This window comes from Sinocyclocheilus anshuiensis, unplaced genomic scaffold (genome assembly GCF_001515605.1).
Source record: "Sinocyclocheilus anshuiensis isolate Anshui unplaced genomic scaffold, SAMN03320099.WGS_v1.1 scaffold1783, whole genome shotgun sequence".
NCBI classification, from domain to species: Eukaryota; Metazoa; Chordata; class Actinopteri; order Cypriniformes; family Cyprinidae; genus Sinocyclocheilus; species Sinocyclocheilus anshuiensis.
In genome coordinates, this window is record NW_015551111.1 from 394,284 (window position 1) to 413,919 (window position 19,636).

Here is a 19,636-nt window from a genome sequence, read left to right on the forward strand (position 1 = left end):
TGAAAATCAATAAATATGTGAGCCAGTGACCACAAAAACAGAGATTAAAAGAGAGAGAGTGTGTGCTAAGTGTGTGGGTTGTTCTTCCCTCCAAACAAAAGGTTAGCTGACAGATAGTTGACCTTTGTCAAGAGGTCAGATGTTGCTGATACTTCTGCTATAGAACAGAAATTATGTTTCATTCATAGATTTTTATTACCTGCATGAAGACGAGCATTGAACCATTACACCAATAAAGCAGCTGCAGCCAATAGAAGAAATCATCACATATAGGCTGACAATCATTTTTAATAGATAAAGATATTCAGCTATAGATTAGGCATTGTATAATCGTCAGCTGAAGGTTGTGTAGTACATGATAAAGATATATATTGGTATACTTGTGGTATGTTTGATAAGCTTTTTCTTTTCACATTTTATATTGTTTTCTATTTAGTGCAAATGAGGCTTGGAACATGATACACGAGGAGCTTCTGATTCTCTTGTTTTATTTTGGGATGTTTACATGTGCATATCTTACAGTTTGGTTATAAATATGTATATCCAACATTACATCAATTACAAGAAAAAAAGAAGTTCAAAAGAAATGAGTGGGAGTGAGAACAAAAGGCATCAGGTCAGATGTTATTCTGTCTGGTCTCATTTATTACATCATCCTTCAGCGTCCTTGTTCTATCCTTTTGGTTGAAAATAGCAGAAGTAAGTTAAAACCTTATAATCCCAGCATATACATTTTCTGTTAGTTAGACAGATATAGACTGACAGATAAAGATATAGCTTGCTGCTTTTATTTTCCCATGACTTCTTAGAATATCTGTAAGACATTTGACTGAGGAGAGGCAGAGAGGAATCTAACCTACTAAACTTTCTTGTTCTTGAATAATTAAAGCATGATTCATTCACTAATCTGAGACCTTACTTCATTTAAATATCGTGTTTCGATATCTGTTTATATCTTTTTGATACCAAATGTTACCTTGTTATCTTATTTGATAATGTTTTGATACCTGAGGTTTTTATAGTTGGTTCATCGTAGGATGTGTTTTATATAGTAATCTCTTTGTGAAACCAATACTGATGTTAGCAGGTCCAGATACGCCACTGAAATGTTATTCTTTACCACCTGAAGCAAAATAGGCCAAGTACATGTTATTTTCTGCTCACAAAGCAGGATGTGTTTCTCGTTTTTCTCTTCACCACCTCAAACCAACATTGCTCCATTATTAAAACAATGACAGTTTTCTCATAACTATAATACAAATTTCAATATATGTTCCTACTCAATATGCTCTGCATCTCAATAACAAAAAAAGTATCTTTACTATTTACAGAGCTATGGATTCAATGTCTCAAAAGTGACAAAAAACAGCAACCTTAAAAGCAGAAAAACAAGACTCTCTTTAGATGACCTACATGATCTCATTCTATAGCTCTTATGTATTGCATAAAACCATTTGAGGGATGTGCAATGGTTTTACAACTCTTACTTCAACAAATAGTGACCAGGTAGCGACCTACTTTTTTATGAAATCTGTTGACAAAAAACTGATGCAACTTGAATGTGAAATCTTGTTCAAATAACCTCATCTTCTATGTACTCAGTCATTTGGCTGTACTGTAAAACTGAATGGCAATGACTTTAACATTGAACTTATTCACATAATCAGTTCATGAGTCAGTCTGGAATGAAGACTTTAGTCTGGTGAATCACTGGAGTGTTGCCTGAAAGGTCTTCTAAGGAGATGAGATTATCAGTGGTCTTCTCTGTAACCAGCAATGTGTGCATATCGCAGGATACAGAACAGTTGGCAACATCCTGAGTCTGTAGCTTTCCAGCCTCTTCTAAAGTAAAACTGTCTCCTAGTTAACACACACACACACACAATATATATATATATATATATATATATATATATATATAAGAACACAGAAAGTTTATGGGTCAATGACATGACAATTTCGTTGTCAGGATCTATTAATGTATTCAAAATTTTTGTTTGATCATTTTTGGGGTAATTAAGTAAAAAAAAATAAATCAGATATCTGTCCTGATATCATAATGAAAGAAGTAGTTTGGCATAATCTTCATTATTACTTTTAGGGAAAAAAAATTAAAACCCCTTTTTACACAAAATTAGTAATATGGTTCAACCAACATGCAGGAAAAAAAAAAACAGGAATTGAAAATAATTAATAATTCATGATATAAAGAGAAAAAGAGAAAAAAATCCTTAAAAATATAATATTTGTCCTGTCTGAATAAAGGGAAAACTGTCTATATTCCGCCTATTTATATTATGTATTCCTGATTTCTAAGATTATTTTAAAACAACTGAACAACTAAAACAAATATTTGTTCTAAATTATGAGAGAAGGTAGGAAAGGAGATTCTTACTGGTGCCTGAAGAGCATGACGGGCATAGTGTTGTTCTGGGACACCCCACAACATGAAGGACCTTTTCAACACCGCAGGGAGAAGTATCCAAAACCACATAGACCTGCATACACACAATGTGAAAATATACAGTACTGTCCAAAAAAAAAGTAACTTACAGAGAAGTCCAAAGCTCATTAGGAACATCTTACCTGTGGAGTGGCTGTTGTTGACTCAGTGATACTGTCCCCACTCATGCTTATGGCACCCACATCATCCTCTGAGGGACATGTTCCAAAATGTCTTTTAGACCTGATAAACAGCAAAACATTCATATATTTATGACTGGGGCTGTTCATAATATACGTTAAAATCAATGAATGAAAATAAACCTATTAAGCAAGTTTTAATGTCAGTTTTACCAATGTAAAGCTTGACATATGATGTATCGTTTCATTTAATTTATTGTTTTATGGAGACTACGCTTGTGACACTGTCTGCTTTAGTTATGAAGTCTGCAGATTCAATGACCTTTGAATACATCTCTTTTGTTAGTTTTTTTCTGAAAGGCTAAATGTCAGATTCATTGAACTGGCTTGTATGAAATGTACTACAGTCACACAACACTCATATCTATGTAAATAGTAATCTGAGGCGTTTAGATTTTTTCCGTTCATGGATTGGCACCCTGCTAACTGACACCGAGGGCAAAACCAATCTCTGGATCCTGTTGAGTGAGAATGAAATATGGAGACCTGCAGTGAGACGTGAAGGTATGATAAGTAGCATTATTATGTGTATTGGATATGTGAGTCTCAACCCTACACCTGGGGCAATAATGGGCTTTGGGATAAACCAAACCAGTATTGTGTTTGTGTGTATGTGTGTGAGAGTTAAAGTGTGTGTTAAGTTGATATAGACAGAAAAAATGAAGAAAAATAAAATTGAAACACGAGTAACCAAGTGAAAAACGCAATTTTAGACGGAAAAATTGCCACCCATGGAGTTTTTAAATAAGGTTATAGATCACTGGGTCCATTTTGGGGTTTAGGAATTACCTATTTTGATATGTAATTGCTGTAGTACAAGCTAAACCAAGCATGTAATTGAAAGCGTGCGACTGCTGCATTGAGGTGCAGGGGCCAGGGGAACCCAAGATAAGTATGCTGCTTTAGGAGTATAACAAAGCACCACACCACAGCTCAATGTCACTAAACCCACTAAACACAGGGCGAGGATTTACTTAACCAGGGTGAGGAAAATATCACCCAGCTGTTTTGATGTGTGCATGTATGCATTAAAGTCTTCTGACATATGCTCAAGGGGATGAAATCATCTTTAAATCTTTCACTGGCCTTGGCTCCAGCCTCCTCTCCTAATAAAAATGTAATGCCGCTTTTACACGCTGTTCACCCGGTAAAGCAGGGAAATTAACCCAGACCGGCAGCAATCGAACCATTAGAGGTCAGTCTCTATTTTTGTCTTGTTTCTTGAATCCACTACAAATCGGAGGCATTAAGACAAATTGTGGCAGATGCTCTGGTTTTGTACTTTTTTCAGTTTGATTTTGATTTCAGTTGACCATGAGACACTACGGCAGGGTTGTGGAAAATTTTGAAGTGAAGAACTGGCCCCTTTTCAAATCTCAATTTGAACTGAATTGGCAAACACCCACAGAAAGGTAATTTGGAATTGATATGACAGGATGAAGAATTTACTGAATTGCAAATCAAAGAAATGTAACACGTGATGCATTCTGGGAAACGAAGTGTTCATCTTAATTAATTTAATGTGCTAAACAACGTAAATTAAACAAATTTTAATATGGGGCATTCCAAACATTTCTATCTATCTATCTATCTATCTATCTATCTATCTATCTATCTATCTATCTATCTGTCTATCTATCTGTCTTCTGTCTTCTTTGTCCAAAGTCCTATAAATATTAAACCTTAAAAGCATTTTTACATTACATACATTTTTTTTACATTTTTATTCAAAACATTCAAACAAGTCTTTGTCAAGCCAACACTGAAATTATTTCTTGACAATCTTTTAGCTGTTCTAGTTATAAATCACAGTTATATGAGTTACTTGTTATAATTCAATTCTGCATCCTGTTTGCAACCTCAAATCAACTTTCATTCAAAATTAAGAACTGAAATTTTGACAATGAATTCAATTTTTGAGGCGTCCACATACTTTTGGTCATGTAGTGTAGATATTATTACATAAAGTAATAATAATTTAGATGATTTACTCTTTGAAGATCCATTACCTCCATGCCTCCAGAATAACAGAAAGTTATTAAGTGTGCTACTAAAGTGCATCTCTGACCCCGGCTAGCTTTGCCTATCACTCTCACCCGTAGTGGTAGGTGATGCAGGCAGCGATGGAGAGAAGGGCGATGAGGAGCACAATACACATTGCTATAGCCATATTCTTTCTCTTCTCCTCTTCAGCCTGCTGCAAATCCCACCATTCAAGATCACTGAACTGGCAGCGCTCCCCCATGTAACCTAACACACAGCTGCAACACAAACACACACACAACGAGCATCATTAAATGCATTATTCATTATTTCTGTCAGTGAACAGAGAATGGAATATTAGAATAAAATGGTCTATTGAATATGCTTAACATGTGTCCTTTTTGTCAATGGCAAACGTTCAGTAAAAAGCTAAATGATTTTTAGTACAAGACTGCCATCTACTGCTCATTAACTAAAGCCTCATTTTAAAAATCAGTTTATGTTTGAAGCTGGAAGGAAATTGTGGAATATGCAAAAACAGGGGTTATGAGAATCATAAAAATCAGGTTAAAGCTTGTACAAAAAGCTATATAAGCAAACACTTGCTTGCAGGCATAAGACTCCATCTCAGGGAAATAGAAGCACACTCCGTCATACAGACAGTATGAGTCATGTGTAGAGGGGCAGCTCTGCACAGCATTATTGTGTTGCCATGGCGATGTGACATCAAGTGGACTTCCTGTACTTGGCCAAGAGGAGGCGCTCTTAAACTCCTCTGCAACAAGAAACAAAGCATGAAAATGAGGTCACTATATGTTGCATCATACATTTCTGTTAAAGGCACAATATGTAATTTTCGCCGTTAGAGGGTGCGTATTCAAAATAAACAAATAGACAAAGGCGTAGTTTGATGACACGGTGACTGAGTTTGGAATCATGGGAGTTGTCGTCTTCATCCCCACAGCCGATGCAATCCGACGGGACTCAGGCAGAAATCATGTTCTAGGATGAGCTAATGATGTATTAACATAGTAGAATGAAGCAGGGTGAGGCTGAAAGCCGTCGAAGCGAAAACTTGAAATCGCATCATATGACCCCTTTAAAACGCACAACATATTAAAGCGTCTTTGGTGTTTCCATATCCGGAAATCGAGGGGCTATGACGTCATTGGCAGGCGACACAATGACACTATGGACACGGTCCGTGTCACTAGTTAAAATTGCTTATTTCTCTGGATTTAAACATTCTTCGAAACATTTGGGATAATGTAAGTACACAAGTCAGCAAAATATATAACACTGTTCTAGTGGTTTTTGGATATTTTAATAAAAAAATCTTACATATTGTGCCTTTAAATGTCAGTGATTTACCCTTTTGCACAAACTCAGATTAGCAGGTCCTATTAAGTAACTGGTCATGGTCTCAAGCCATGGCACATTATACACAATAAGCACATAGACAACTGCACAGTACATGGTTTTGAGAAGGTACTGTTTCAGTTAAAACATTAAAAAGGTGAATCTTACCATGACAGATGAATCCTGTGCCTGTGAACCCAGGTCGACATCTGCACTGATATTTTCCTACTGCATTCAAACAGTCAGCGTTTACATCGCAGCCATGCATATCTAATTGACACTCATCTATATCTGTAAAAATACACGTGCATGCGCACACACACACACACACACATAAAGAAGTCTGTTTTTGGGGAAGTATATATGATGTACGCTTTTTAATGTTTTTGTAATAAGTCTCATATATGTGATGTACGATTTTTTTTATGTTTTTGAAAGAAGTACTTGATCAGTAATACTTAATATTGTGAAATACTATTACAATTTCAACAACTACTTTCTATTTTAATAGAAGTAATATTAATATTTTAATTATTATTATTTATTTATGTAAATAAATCTATTAGTTTTGTGTGTTACATGATCCTTCAGAAATCTTTCTATACTGATCTGATGCTCAATAAACATTTCTTATTATTATCAATGCTGAAAGCAGTTTTGCTGCTTAAGATTTTTGTGGGAACCATGATAAAGTTTTTCTGGATTCTTTGATGAACATCGAGTTCAGATGAATAGTATTCATTTGAAATAAATATTTTAAATGTCTTTACTGTCACTTTTTATAAATGTAATGCATCCTTGCTGAATAAAAGTATTTTTTTTAAACATCTTAATGTCCCTAAACATTGCAGTAGTGCATATCATATAAATTTATATTCCTATAACTGATATTCAGACTAATGCGAACACTGCTTTTATATAGCAGTTCAGTAAACAAGTTAATATTAAGTAATTTACACAGTATTGCCAATTAATTTTGTGTAGTTTTGCAGCATCAAACAAAATAGTTGCAAACAAATCAAAAGCAGAATGAAGCATTACAAGTCACTGTAGTGACGTTACTGAATGAATCAATGTTTTTGAAAAAATTATATATATAAATGTGCGTTTTGTCATACCCATACAGTAGAGACCATCTCCACTGAATCCAGTCTTGCATTGGCAGAAATATCCACCCGCTGTGTTCACACACTCAGCCTCAGATATACTACAATCTGCCAGGCCTGCTTTGCATTCATCAACGTCTGTGCAAACACACACACATATTGTCAATAGTGTATGTCATCATGTAAACAAACCCAAATTTACATAAAGACTGATCAATACATCCAATAACAGACGCATACTGCACCCACACACACATCAATATCTATACACTCAAATTCAGTTTCACACATACATCGCAAACCAGCTGCTTCAGTCTATACTAAATCAAAATTATCTGACTTGTAGCGCAAACATACACAGACTTCCACACACTTACCCACACACAGCTCCCCATCTCCAGCAAAACCTCTCACACACTGACACACGGCTCGGCCTTCCTTCTGCATACACTGAGCGTTCACATCACATCTGACAGAGTAGCAGTCATTCTGGTCTAAATGAGATCACATCATTCTCGTGTTATCCAAGTTAGCTCTGGAATACTTGATTCTGGCTGGTCAATTACAATATTCCGTGTTCAGAAAAATTGGATGAAAATGAGACATAAATATTGTCTATGATGAATGTGATTTTTGCTGATATATATATTTTTTTTATACCTGAAACCATCCTCTCTGTGTAAAGCATGACCAGTGGTGTGCTCTCATCATTCAGTGTTTTATTTCTCAAACGATCACTTGATTCACCACCATCTGTTTCTGAGTGGTGAAATACAGCTATTTTTTAACATATGCAAAGAGTCAAATTGCTTTAATGGTTTAATGTGACTTTCTAGGACAAGCGTTCTTTCCATTGTTTAATTCTATTCTCATTATACTGACCAGGGAATGATGTATTAATTGCCAGACAGTCTTTTCCATTAGCTGAAAGAACGTGCTTTGAGTGACATGAGCAATGAACCAATCCCAGTCTGCTCTCACACACTTGGGCACATCCTCCGTTTTCATGAAGACAAACATCCGCTCCTAGGAGACAGAAAACAAGCATTGCATTGCAGTCAGATTATTCCTGTTATGCAGTATGTCCTACTATATTGAATTAAATCATAAATTCTTTTAAAGATGGAAATCATATAGTTCATTTTATTTTTCACAGTTTAGTGAAAATAGGGTGAATTTTAAATAATATCGCTACTTTGGTTTGAGCAGATGTTGCCATTCTTGTCATTGTCAAACTTACAATTTTTCATGTTAGAAGTAAGAGTTAAGAAATATTCCAGATGCGACTTTATTTTTATATGTTTTTATTGTGTAAATAATGAAGTTATAATTAATGAAGTTAACATTTCTGAGCGTAACCAGAGCATAGAAATACACTACTGTTCAAAAGTTTAGGGTCAGTAAGATTTTTTTCAATAAATTACATTAAATTGATGCATTTACATTAACTGGCGCATTGATAAAAAGTGACAGCAAAGACATTTATGTTACAGAATATTTCTTTTTCAAATAAATACCGTTCTTTTGAACTTTCTATTCATCAAAGAATTCTGCAAAAAGTATCAGAGTTTCCACAAAAAATATTAAGCAGCACAACTGCTTTCAATATTGATAATACCAAGAAAAGTGTCTTGAGTAAATCAGCATATTATAATGACTTCTGAAGGTTGAAAATTCAGAATAAATTACATTTTAAAATATACTAAAATAGAAAACAGTTCTTTTAAATTGTAATAGAATTTCACAATATTACTGTTTTATTGCATTTTTCAAATAATTGTTCAAATTGATCAATTGCCTTGCTGAGCATAAAAGGCTTTCAAAAACATTTAAATATAAAACTATAAAGCAACAACCTCCATTTTCTTATGCCCTTTTACACATGATTACAAATAATGGTAAAACCCAAAGCAGATATGCTATTAATGAGAACAAGCATTCATACCTGTTTTGGCGAGAGGATGAACAGCAACCAGAGCAGCTGGTTGGACAGAGATGTCAGTGAGACGCTCAGGGTTTCGTCCAGTTCTCATGTCTAGCCGGTAGAGCAGGTGACCGTCCCAGTCACTGACCCAAAGCACGTTCTCAAACACTGCAACATCAAATGGGCGACCTGAACCAAAGCAAAAACAGAAAAACATATTACAAACAGCAAAACATGTTGTCTACAGGGAGGTTTTTCATAAACCAGCATAAACATTATTGCCACATAGCGTAGTTTGTGCTCATTTCCATGCATAGTATATACAGTATTTGTTTGTGTAGTGAAGGTGTGTGTTTTTGGCAGAGGAGCCTCACCTACTTGGTTCTTGCTTAGCATATGGCGATCAGAACCATCCAGGTTGGCTGACTCAATCACACCTCTGCTCAGGTCACACCAGTACAGACGCTGGGAGCCGGGATCAACTGCTAGTCCACTAGGAGACACCAGACCGGTGCTGACCACAACTTCACGCATGTCTCTGTTCAGACCTGAGCGCTCCACTGCAGGACGACTACCCATGTCTGTCCAATATACCTTCCTCCAGACACACAGATGAGACGTTAATGCATGATTACATGTCAAAATCCATGTTAGAGCTGCTTGCTTTGGAATGACGTGAGGGTGATTATAAAATGTCATTTTTGCTGAACTCTCCCTCATAAAAAAGGTATTCATAAAAAAATGGCTGTGTTCACCATACAATTCAGTTTACATGATGTAGATGAAGATAAACTGCAGAGAAGAAAATTAACATGCAGTTTCAAATGTCTTACTGTGCCTGAGGATGTAGGGCAATGCCTCTGGGTTTCTGGATGTCTTTATCTATAAAGATCTCCCTGTCAAGGCCATTTAAATCGCTGCGGGAAATAGAAGATAATCTGAAAAACAGAATGATAAAGTCAGTTGAGGAAATAGGTATTCATTTGAGGAAGCATGTTTGTATTTGTCTGTATCCTACCCTCTATCAGTCCAGTACAGCTTGCGATGGACCCAGTCCACAGCCAGACCCTCGGGTGAGTCGAGTCCAGTGGAGAACAGCATCTCTCTGAAACCTCCATCCAGCGAAGCCCTCTCAATACGCTTCAGGCCTTTATCTGCAAAATACACCTGAACAAAGAAACAACAAGCCCAAGTGACTACTTTTATATGACACTGCATGGAAAAATAAAACAATTAAGTAAATATCAGAGAAAAATGTTTAAATAAATACATTTAAATGTAAAGACTGAAATGTAAAGAATACAGAAAATAGAAATGTGTCCTCTTGCATTTAAATTCTGTGGCCACTAGAGCAGTAATGCAGTAAATGCATTTTTTAAACATTATCAACAGGAGCCCCTGAACTCCATTCCTGTTTCCTTACATCATCTGGCATTTACATCTTATGTCCACTAGAGGGCAGTTGTAAACACATCATAACTGTAGTGGGAATCTTCAGACGTGTGTGATCTTTTACCTGTTTCTGCACTGGATCGTAGTCCACAGCTATGATACTGCCTCTCGGTTCCTCCAGAAGTGTTTTGCTCTTTTTGCCATCTGTGTTAATCTGTCTTATATCCACTATATTGGCAAACAACAGGTACATTGGAGGTCCTGCTTGAAATAAAGCAAAGAGATTACAGAAGATTTCAGATGTACGCACGAGGTCATTGGAAGCAAATGCACTTAAATACTGATTAACTACATGCTTAACCCAATAATTCTAGGAGACAAGATTTGGGAGACAGACAGGCACCATGGCAGAATGTAGAATATAAAAAAGTTTGTAGGCCTTGCCTGGGGCAGCACAATGTCTTCCATCAGGATGGAGTTGGTATCCAGGCTGGCACTCACACACCCACCTACCTGGATATAAAGTCACACACATCTGACTGCAGCCCCCTCGATCTGCAGACAAACAGCCTGAAGCATAGAGACAATGGTGAAGAAAACAGTTACACAGGCATAAATGCATACATAATAAGGCTTTTCATGTATTTTGATTCACAAAAACACACACCTGTGCACGAGCGGCCGTCAGGATTTAGTACAGATCCCTCTGGACACACACACACATCTCCTTCCGCAGTGTGTACACATGCATGATCACAAACTGTACCATTCTCCACACATGGTTTAGTCTCTGTAGACAAAGGTAAGCAGGCCAGTTAAAATTCTGCTATTTACAACAATGTATTACTACAACAAAATTCATTCATTCATTTATGAAATTAATTCATTCATTTTATTGACTTTATTGCGTGTGTGTGTGTGTGTGTGTGTGTGTGTGTGTGTGTGTGTACACAAATTTTTTAAACATTTTTGTTAGTTCTTTTGTATTTTTTAAAATAAAATGTAATAATATAATTACATTGTCCAAAATATATTTTAAAATACATTTTGCATTTACCCAAAAAGTATTTTAAGACTAGTAATGTTTTTTTTTTTTACCCCTTTTGTAATATTTTGGAATCTGAAGATTTGAAGAAAAATATATTTTAAATTGGAATAATATAAATCGAGTGAAATCTCACAAGCACAAATTTCTTTATATTTTCCTACAATGCGTGTGGAATCAGTAGAGTGAAATTAAGCCCAAACAGAAACAATGGTACTAGAAGGTTTACTGGTTATCATTCTGCTGGGTTCGTCATTTCTCACCGGAACTCCACTCTCTTGTAAACGCGTGTTAGCAGTTAGCGGAAGCTAGAGATTACGGTTTATAAAGTTTTAAATATGGATATTTTTTCTTACACAAACGCATTGCTTTTCTTCAGAAGGCCCGTATTAACCCGCTGGAGCCGTATGGAGTGCTTTTTATGATGGATGGATGGATGCACTTTTTAGGCTTCAAAATCTTAAACCTCATTTCCTGCTATAAAGCTTGGAAGAGCCGGGACATTTTTTAATATAACTCTGATTGTATTCGTCTGAAAGAAGAAAGTCATATACACCTAGGATGGCTTGAGGGTGAGTAAATCATGGGGTAATTTTCATTTTTGGGTAAATTATCCCTTCAATATAATTTGAAGGGGATAAAGAAGTTAATTTAGAAATTGCACTTACTGTTTTACACACTAGAGCCCCAAACATAATAACAATTACGCCAATCTCAATAGTGTGAGGGTTTAAAATGACCAGTTCACAACCCTGACATTTTAATTCCATTGGCACTTCAAATATTGTCCTCAAACCAAGCATTAAAGCGTGGTCATTTGGGGAAATGGAATGACGTGTCGTTGGCCGAACAGTCTGCTGCAGGATGACGAGACAACACAAACAAGTCTAAAGTCTAAAGCTTATGGCCTCAATCTTTCATTTGCAAAACACCTGTCCTCAGATGATCAATTCTCACCTCAATGTTTTCATGAACACTTCTCTGAACCAACAGACCTTATGGATATTTTTTCTTACACAAACGCATTGCTTTTCTTCAGAAGGCCCGTATTAACCCGCTGGAGCCGTATGGAGTGCTTTTTATGATGGATGGATGGATGCACTTTTTAGGCTTCAAAATCTTAAACCTCATTTCCTGCTATAAAGCTTGGAAGAGCCGGGACATTTTTTAATATAACTCTGATTGTATTCGTCTGAAAGAAGAAAGTCATATACACCTAGGATGGCTTGAGGGTGAGTAAATCATGGGGTAATTTTCATTTTTGGGTAAATTATCCCTTCAATATAATTTGAAGGGGATAAAGAAGTTAATTTAGAAATTGCACTTACTGTTTTACACACTAGAGCCCCAAACATAATAACAATTACGCCAATCTCAATAGTGTGAGGGTTTAAAATGACCAGTTCACAACCCTGACATTTTAATTCCATTGGCACTTCAAATATTGTCCTCAAACCAAGCATTAAAGCGTGGTCATTTGGGGAAATGGAATGACGTGTCGTTGGCCGAACAGTCTGCTGCAGGATGACGAGACAACACAAACAAGTCTAAAGTCTAAAGCTTATGGCCTCAATCTTTCATTTGCAAAACACCTGTCCTCAGATGATCAATTCTCACCTCAATGTTTTCATGAACACTTCTCTGAACCAACAGACCTTGTGGCACTGTGCCTATCAGACAGTCCTTATTCTGACACCTAATAATCCCAAATCCAATCATCCTATATTTGCAAAACTCCAGTCCTGAAATTAATTAACAATGTCTGGACGATTTTGTTTTATTCAGTCTCACAATGCATATATATAAAAACAATGCCTCCAGTTACATTAAATAATTACACTAGTCAAGGCCGTTTTAAGGCATAGGCAAACTAGGGCGCCAGGGGGCGCCAATGAGCGCATATCTGGCATTACATTTTAGCAGGGGTCTGTGTAAAGCAGGGGTCTCCAAACTCTGTCCTGGAGGGCCGGTGTCCTGTAAAGTTTAGCTCCAACCCTAATTAAACACACTTGTACCAGCAAATTAAGGTCTTACTAGGCATACTAGAAACTTCCAGGCAGGTGTGTTGAGGCAAGTTGGAGCTAAACTCTGCAGGACTCCGGCCCTCCAGGACCGAGTTTGGAGACCCCTGATGTAAAGGGTGTCACGGCCGCCCTGAAATATGATTGCCTCCCCACTGGTTCCCCCAACATCATTGGGCTAGAGTTCTGTCAATCTGACGAGTCCTATTTGCCGTTGGATCAGAGTACTGTCAGTTACTGTCTGACTGTTGCATGTAAAGTTTGCATTTGGAGCGCTCAACAAAAAAAACAGGCAGCCTATAGAAAAAAGTGCACAAATCTGTATTTTGTTAGGGGAGTATTTGTGGCAGTCGAGAAATCACTGTGAAATGGACAGATAGTGTAATATTGCTTGGTGTGCATTGTAGAGGGCAAAATATAACTGCACGGCGTTTCAAGATGAAATGAGTGTGCAGTTATATTTTGACCCTATAAAACTTTCTTCTTTTACTTGCACCTCCAAAAGGTGTGCCTTTTTGCGCCAATGCATTGTTAAAGGATCAGTGCGTTTTGTTATTGTCCCATATAAAATTTTACGGCCAGTTTTAAAAATGGTATAATAAAATGTGCTAATTCACAACAATAATAGGTCTACATCCTTTATTAAACCACTTTGTCGAATTAACGTATCTTTATGGGTGGTGTCGAAATGCTGAATCGATTCATTCTATTCTAATTACTGCTTATGCGAGCAGTAACATACACACAGGCTGAATCCGAAATCGCCCTTGTACCCTCACTCACTATTCCCCAAATTAGGCCACTAATACAGTTCACTTGAAGGAGTAAATGAAAACGAGTGAGTGAATTCGAACACTGAGTGCACCGGAAGGGCTGCCACTTTTGCATAGTTTGAAACTGGCAAACTGGCAGCCCCAGTAGTAAGATGAAAGGATTTATCTTGAACTCTGTCATGGAAATTATGCGTAAACACTAACTAAACAATTTAACTAAACAGAGGGCAGGTCGCATTATTTAAAGGGAAAGTTCACTCGTCAATGAGTAACAAAGACTGCACTAAATCAGTATTTACTCTTATTATTTTCGTGTGACTGATCAAGCTTTGACACATAGTTTGTGGTAAAAAAAATAAAAAAAGGTTTTATATAGGTTTGACAGAAAAAATTATGCAAAAACTAGCGCTTGAAATCAACGAAATCAAAAAAACATCTAAACAAAAATAGACAAAGAAAAAAATAGTAATAGATTTTTAAACATGTATCCAAATGCAAAATGTAATAATTATGTAGTTATGTCTAAGAACAATTTCTTAGCAACTAGGGATTGCGCAAAAAATTATTTTATATAGGTTATTAATGTAATTACTGGTATTAATTTTAATCCTTATTAACAAATATATATAATTATAATTTGGAAATGTATCGGTATGTACATATATATGTATGTACATCAATAAGGATTTCGTCAAAATGGTTAGAAATGGCCCTGACACCTGTTAAAACACATATACATATAGATTTATATCCCCAGAACTCAAAAAAAAAAAAAAAAACTTTCAAAACATTAAAAACTTGAATGCACTTTTATTCTAATTATTCACAATAAATAAAAATCTATTCCATAAATTATATTCTTTAATTGTCATGTTCCCATCACTAATTATTCTGAGTGTCAGAAAACATGACAACAATCTTGACTGCAGGTGCAGGTGAGTGTCCGCAGGTGTGAGAACTGTACTGAGGGTTAATCTCGCTGTTGATTTGCTCTTGACCTGCTTAGCCAGGCAAAGCTGCTGACTAAATATGTTCCTTATTACTGATGTCACCTCATTATCTTATCGCACTGTGCTGTCCGGCTCTGCCTCGATGCACTATTAGAGCACAAACAATTGAGTCTAGAGATGCTCTCTGTGTCTTTCCAGTCCTTTTTCTTTAAAAATTCTTCTTGCGCTCTGTCCCTGACCCATCACTTCCAGCTCATTGATATGTATGCTACTAGAGCCAGTGTTTCATAATCCATCCCCTATTCTCCAGTCATACCTTGGCAGGTCTTCAAATCGGACAGTAACAGGTAACCCTTAGGGCAGGTGCAGAAGTATGAGCCCGGAACATTCTCACATCCCAGTGAGCAGCCATGATTCCACAGGGCACATTCGTTGATATCTACAAGAGAAGAGAAGAGAAGATTTTGAGAGAGGAATAAGAAAGTTGTGAATTTCTACACTAATGCTATTATGTATCTTAGATGTTCCTGTGTTTCACAAGGGAAATAGAGGCTGTACCTTCACAGTAATTGCCTTGTTTACTGAGGGAAAAGCCATCCCTGCATCGGCACAGACCAGTGTCACTGTGACTGGAACAAACTTTCACACACTCTCCTGTGTGTCGATTGCAGCCTGCATAAGAACAAACAGTATCTCCTTCCAAGCACAAACCACTAATATGTAATAAATCTGCTCTCTGTGTGACGTTTAGGATTATTGTAAGAACTAACGATCAGTTTTGGAGGTAACACAGTACAAGCAATGCGAGTTAGGTAATAATATTACTTCAAGTAACTATAATGTAATGCATTACTTTTAAATTTACAAGAAAGAGTTAGTAAGAGTTAGTAAGAGAGTTACTTTTTCAAATAAAACACGTTACTTTGTTTTCCCATTTATTCACTGACACCTCTCCTGTCTCTGTGTTGAGAGAAATTGAGAGTGAGGTGCAGAGGCAGAGGCACTTCCTTCAGCCTGAGGTTTATCAATTTCCTTTTGGCTGTGAAAGGGCTTTTACAGCTGCCACAAATATAACTTTTGGGGTTTTTGTTATTAAAAATAAATATGCAAGCCCAGCTCAGGTGACAAAAAGCAAAGCAAAAGTAACACAATGCATTACTTTCCATAGAAAGTAACTAAGTAATGCAATTAGTTACTTTTTTTATAGAGTAACACAATATTGTAAAAAATTACTTTTGAAAGTAACTTTCCCCAACACTATTTACAACCACCCAGTTTGACACAGTTTATGATTATAGATAGAAGAGTGGAGTAATTGGAACATTGGAATAATTGTTACAAATAATTATAATAATTATTCAACTATGTTTTGGTTAGATATTTTGAAAGCAAATACACCAGCATTTTATAAAACAATTAAGATTATGTGAAATCATTGAATTTTTCATTACCAACCTGGAGTGAATGGAGTTGGAATTTCCATTACTGGCTGATTGATGGGATGTACCACTTTGACATCAGCAGGGGGGTGTGGCATCCTTTTGGAATTGACATTCTCCCCTTGGCCCCCTGTGTACTTGTTTACTCGTGTTATTCTTTTTGACTTAGAGTCCGTTAGGTAGACATAATCAAGGAAAATCGTCATTCTCAGAGACTGTGATCTAGAAGTAAGGCAGGGAGGACATATTAATAATTTTTTTACTATAAAAGTGTAATATATGGAACATGAATTACAGTTTTTAATGTATGAATATAAACTAGGGAGGAATAATATATCGCCATTGGATATTTAAATAAACATGCTCATAACCTCTATTACCTCTTCTGTTTTTACATTAAGATTTAGATTGTCATAATTGAACAGTCACTTAAATTATTTATTACATGGATGACTGACTTAACACATTCTGAATTAAAATATTTGGCATAATGACTACAAAAATTTCCTAAATAGATGTGCTAGTTTCTTGTACCTCACTACTAACATCACTTTGTGCTTAAATAAATAATATATATATATATATATATATATAGATATAGATATATCTCAAATCAACATGTCATGTTCTATTCTATATATGAAATAAGGGAGATAATGTACTGGCAGCTAGTCAATATCACAAAATAATCCCTGAAGATTGATAATGACCAGCTGACTGTACATTAAAGAGCTACAGTACTTACTAAATAAATATATAAATGAACATGAATCCCTTACATAAAGAATGGATCTCATTTTTACCTCAAGGGCTGATTAAAGACGTTAATAATGTTGCCATCATAGTTGCAGGACCCCATGGCAGTGTTCCCTCCTAGGCCCTGCTCCTGTCCCGGTGGTCTATAGCCAGAACCTTCAGTCTGTCTGCACCTTTCAGGACTGTTGCCCTCTTCCCACCTGTCATGTCTGAACGCTGGATGCTGGGAGTCAAGACATCTGACAGCCAGAAAATATACCTAGAAAAATGTTGTGATAGCATTCTCATTCTTATACATCTCCATACACATATTACATCTCTGTAACCTTCAACTTCAACATAATCTCCAACATCGTAAAGGATTCAAATAAATGAATTCAGATTATATGTCTTTGTGAAACAATGTCATCAATATAAATTCATTACAGTTTTTAATATTGAAATATACAGTATATTGGGAAGTCACCAAAATATAACTACAATGTCAGTTATGGGCTGAATCATTTATTTAATTTTAATGATTAATTAGAGTCAAAATTTTACTGTTATTTATTTATTTAGCCAAAACAGTATAGAATTTTAATATAAGCCCTTTTCATTTACTCTATATAGCATTTTTAAATTTTAATGCAAACGTTATTAATTCTGAATCAATATAAATGTTAATTGGAATACAACTGAAAATATTTTTCTTTTCAGTTCCCCCAATGAATACCTGTTGATATATTTGTATTGGTTGCTTGATTATCTCTTCACAGACCAGTCCTTTAACAGAAAGGTGAGGCCAGTGTGCTGTTTGAGACCCTCTGTTAGATCTGCACCTATGTGCTAGCCATGTTCCTGTCTGAATGTGACTGTCTGAATGCTCCAGCATTTAAAGCTAGCAAGCAAACTAGGATTTGAGCAACACAGTCCTGAGAAAAACTGTGTAAATGACCAAGCTTTCAGTCATCCTCATTCTCCCCTACAGTCAACAAGCACACTGCTGAAAGAACAGAGTAAAAAATGTAAAACATGTTGTTGCGGGTAACAGCTATGACCTATTGCTCCACAAACCACGCTAACATCTTCTTATTTATTGCCATTGAAGTTTTTGCCCTTTTATGTAGGTCTATGCATTACTTATTTGTATTTTTCAATTACAAATAAAAATATATTTGTTTAAAATGTTCTTTATTGCTTTGTTCACTGTCATTGTGCATTTCATTTGATTTTTTTTAGAGATCAACCAAAAATATTTAAATTATGCCAGTTTTGATAAAGTCTTGCTTTTTTCCTTTCCCTGAACGACTGCATAGTTGTTCTCATTTTCACCTCTCATTTGGATCAACAACAATACTTCTTGGCTGAGACAGGTCTCTTAGGACAATCTTTTCGTTTCTCCCATCTGTGTCCATTCTCTGTATCGTCCCTTTTTCCGCAATGCTCCAGAGAACTGTGTTTTCAATCCAGTCCACAGCTAGACCCGTGATTCCTTTCACTGATGAGAGAAGCTTCTGAAAGAATGAAACAAACCTGCTTTAAGAGGCTTGGAACAGGCTTCAAACAATCACTGATGGCATTTAAAATGAAAATAATGTATAAAATAAAATCAATGAGGCCTCAGCAATACCTGTCTGCGTGTTCCATCAAGTCCTGCCCTGTTGATTTGTCCTGCATGTGTGTCGGCCCAAAACATCGTTCCCTCACTTAAATGGAAGTCCAACAAGATGGACCTTCCCACCCTAGACACGATCCTTCTCTGGTCCCCACCATCAAGGTTCAGTCTCTGAATGCTGTTTCCAAGGCCAAGTAACAGATAAGGTTCAGGATCTTTAAAGAGACAAATAGAGAAACCTAATCAAAATGGCACAAACTGAATGCATTAAACAGTGACATCACTTCTAATCTGATCTTAAATTGAAGTTAAATAACCATTTTAACAAGTTTATGTGCACATTTCATTTACCTGTTCAAAACGCTCTTCAAATCAAACTGATTCTAAATCCATTCTTAAAATTAAACAGCAAAACAAACAATATATTTACAATGTCAAATTATAGTGACTAATAAGAAATATTTTGACCACAAAGGTAAAACATGATTTACAATCAAGCAGGACATGCTTGCAGACCTTGCAGACCAATCACAGCCCTCTGATTTTTGGGGCGGGGTTTGAAGTTTGTGTCAGGGCTCTGATTGGTTGGTAGGAATGTTGTTCGGATTGAGGTGTATAATATGCATATATTACTGTAAAACAAGAAAA

The 19,636-nt window shown here is 36.1% G+C and overlaps 1 protein-coding gene across 1 annotated transcript in view; it reads right to left on the reverse strand.

Annotated features, from left to right (window-relative positions):
- Window positions 1-451: 451 nt before the first annotated feature.
- Window positions 452-19,636, reverse strand: part of LOC107662948 (pro-epidermal growth factor-like) — a 21,821-nt gene continuing 2,636 nt past the window's right edge. The window contains 24 exon segments of the mRNA XM_016453087.1: window positions 452-1,860; window positions 2,396-2,498; window positions 2,587-2,686; window positions 4,740-4,904; window positions 5,233-5,401; window positions 6,154-6,276; window positions 7,104-7,229; window positions 7,469-7,585; window positions 7,752-7,850; window positions 7,974-8,117; window positions 9,037-9,204; window positions 9,390-9,613; window positions 9,849-9,953; window positions 10,034-10,182; window positions 10,532-10,668; window positions 10,852-10,977; window positions 11,075-11,197; window positions 15,513-15,635; window positions 15,755-15,868; window positions 16,652-16,857; window positions 17,439-17,520; window positions 17,523-17,650; window positions 18,706-18,887; window positions 19,004-19,203. Coding sequence (XP_016308573.1) covers window positions 1,676-1,860; window positions 2,396-2,498; window positions 2,587-2,686; window positions 4,740-4,904; window positions 5,233-5,401; window positions 6,154-6,276; window positions 7,104-7,229; window positions 7,469-7,585; window positions 7,752-7,850; window positions 7,974-8,117; window positions 9,037-9,204; window positions 9,390-9,613; window positions 9,849-9,953; window positions 10,034-10,182; window positions 10,532-10,668; window positions 10,852-10,977; window positions 11,075-11,197; window positions 15,513-15,635; window positions 15,755-15,868; window positions 16,652-16,857; window positions 17,439-17,520; window positions 17,523-17,650; window positions 18,706-18,887; window positions 19,004-19,203 — 3,398 coding nt within the window. The 3' untranslated portion in view covers window positions 452-1,675.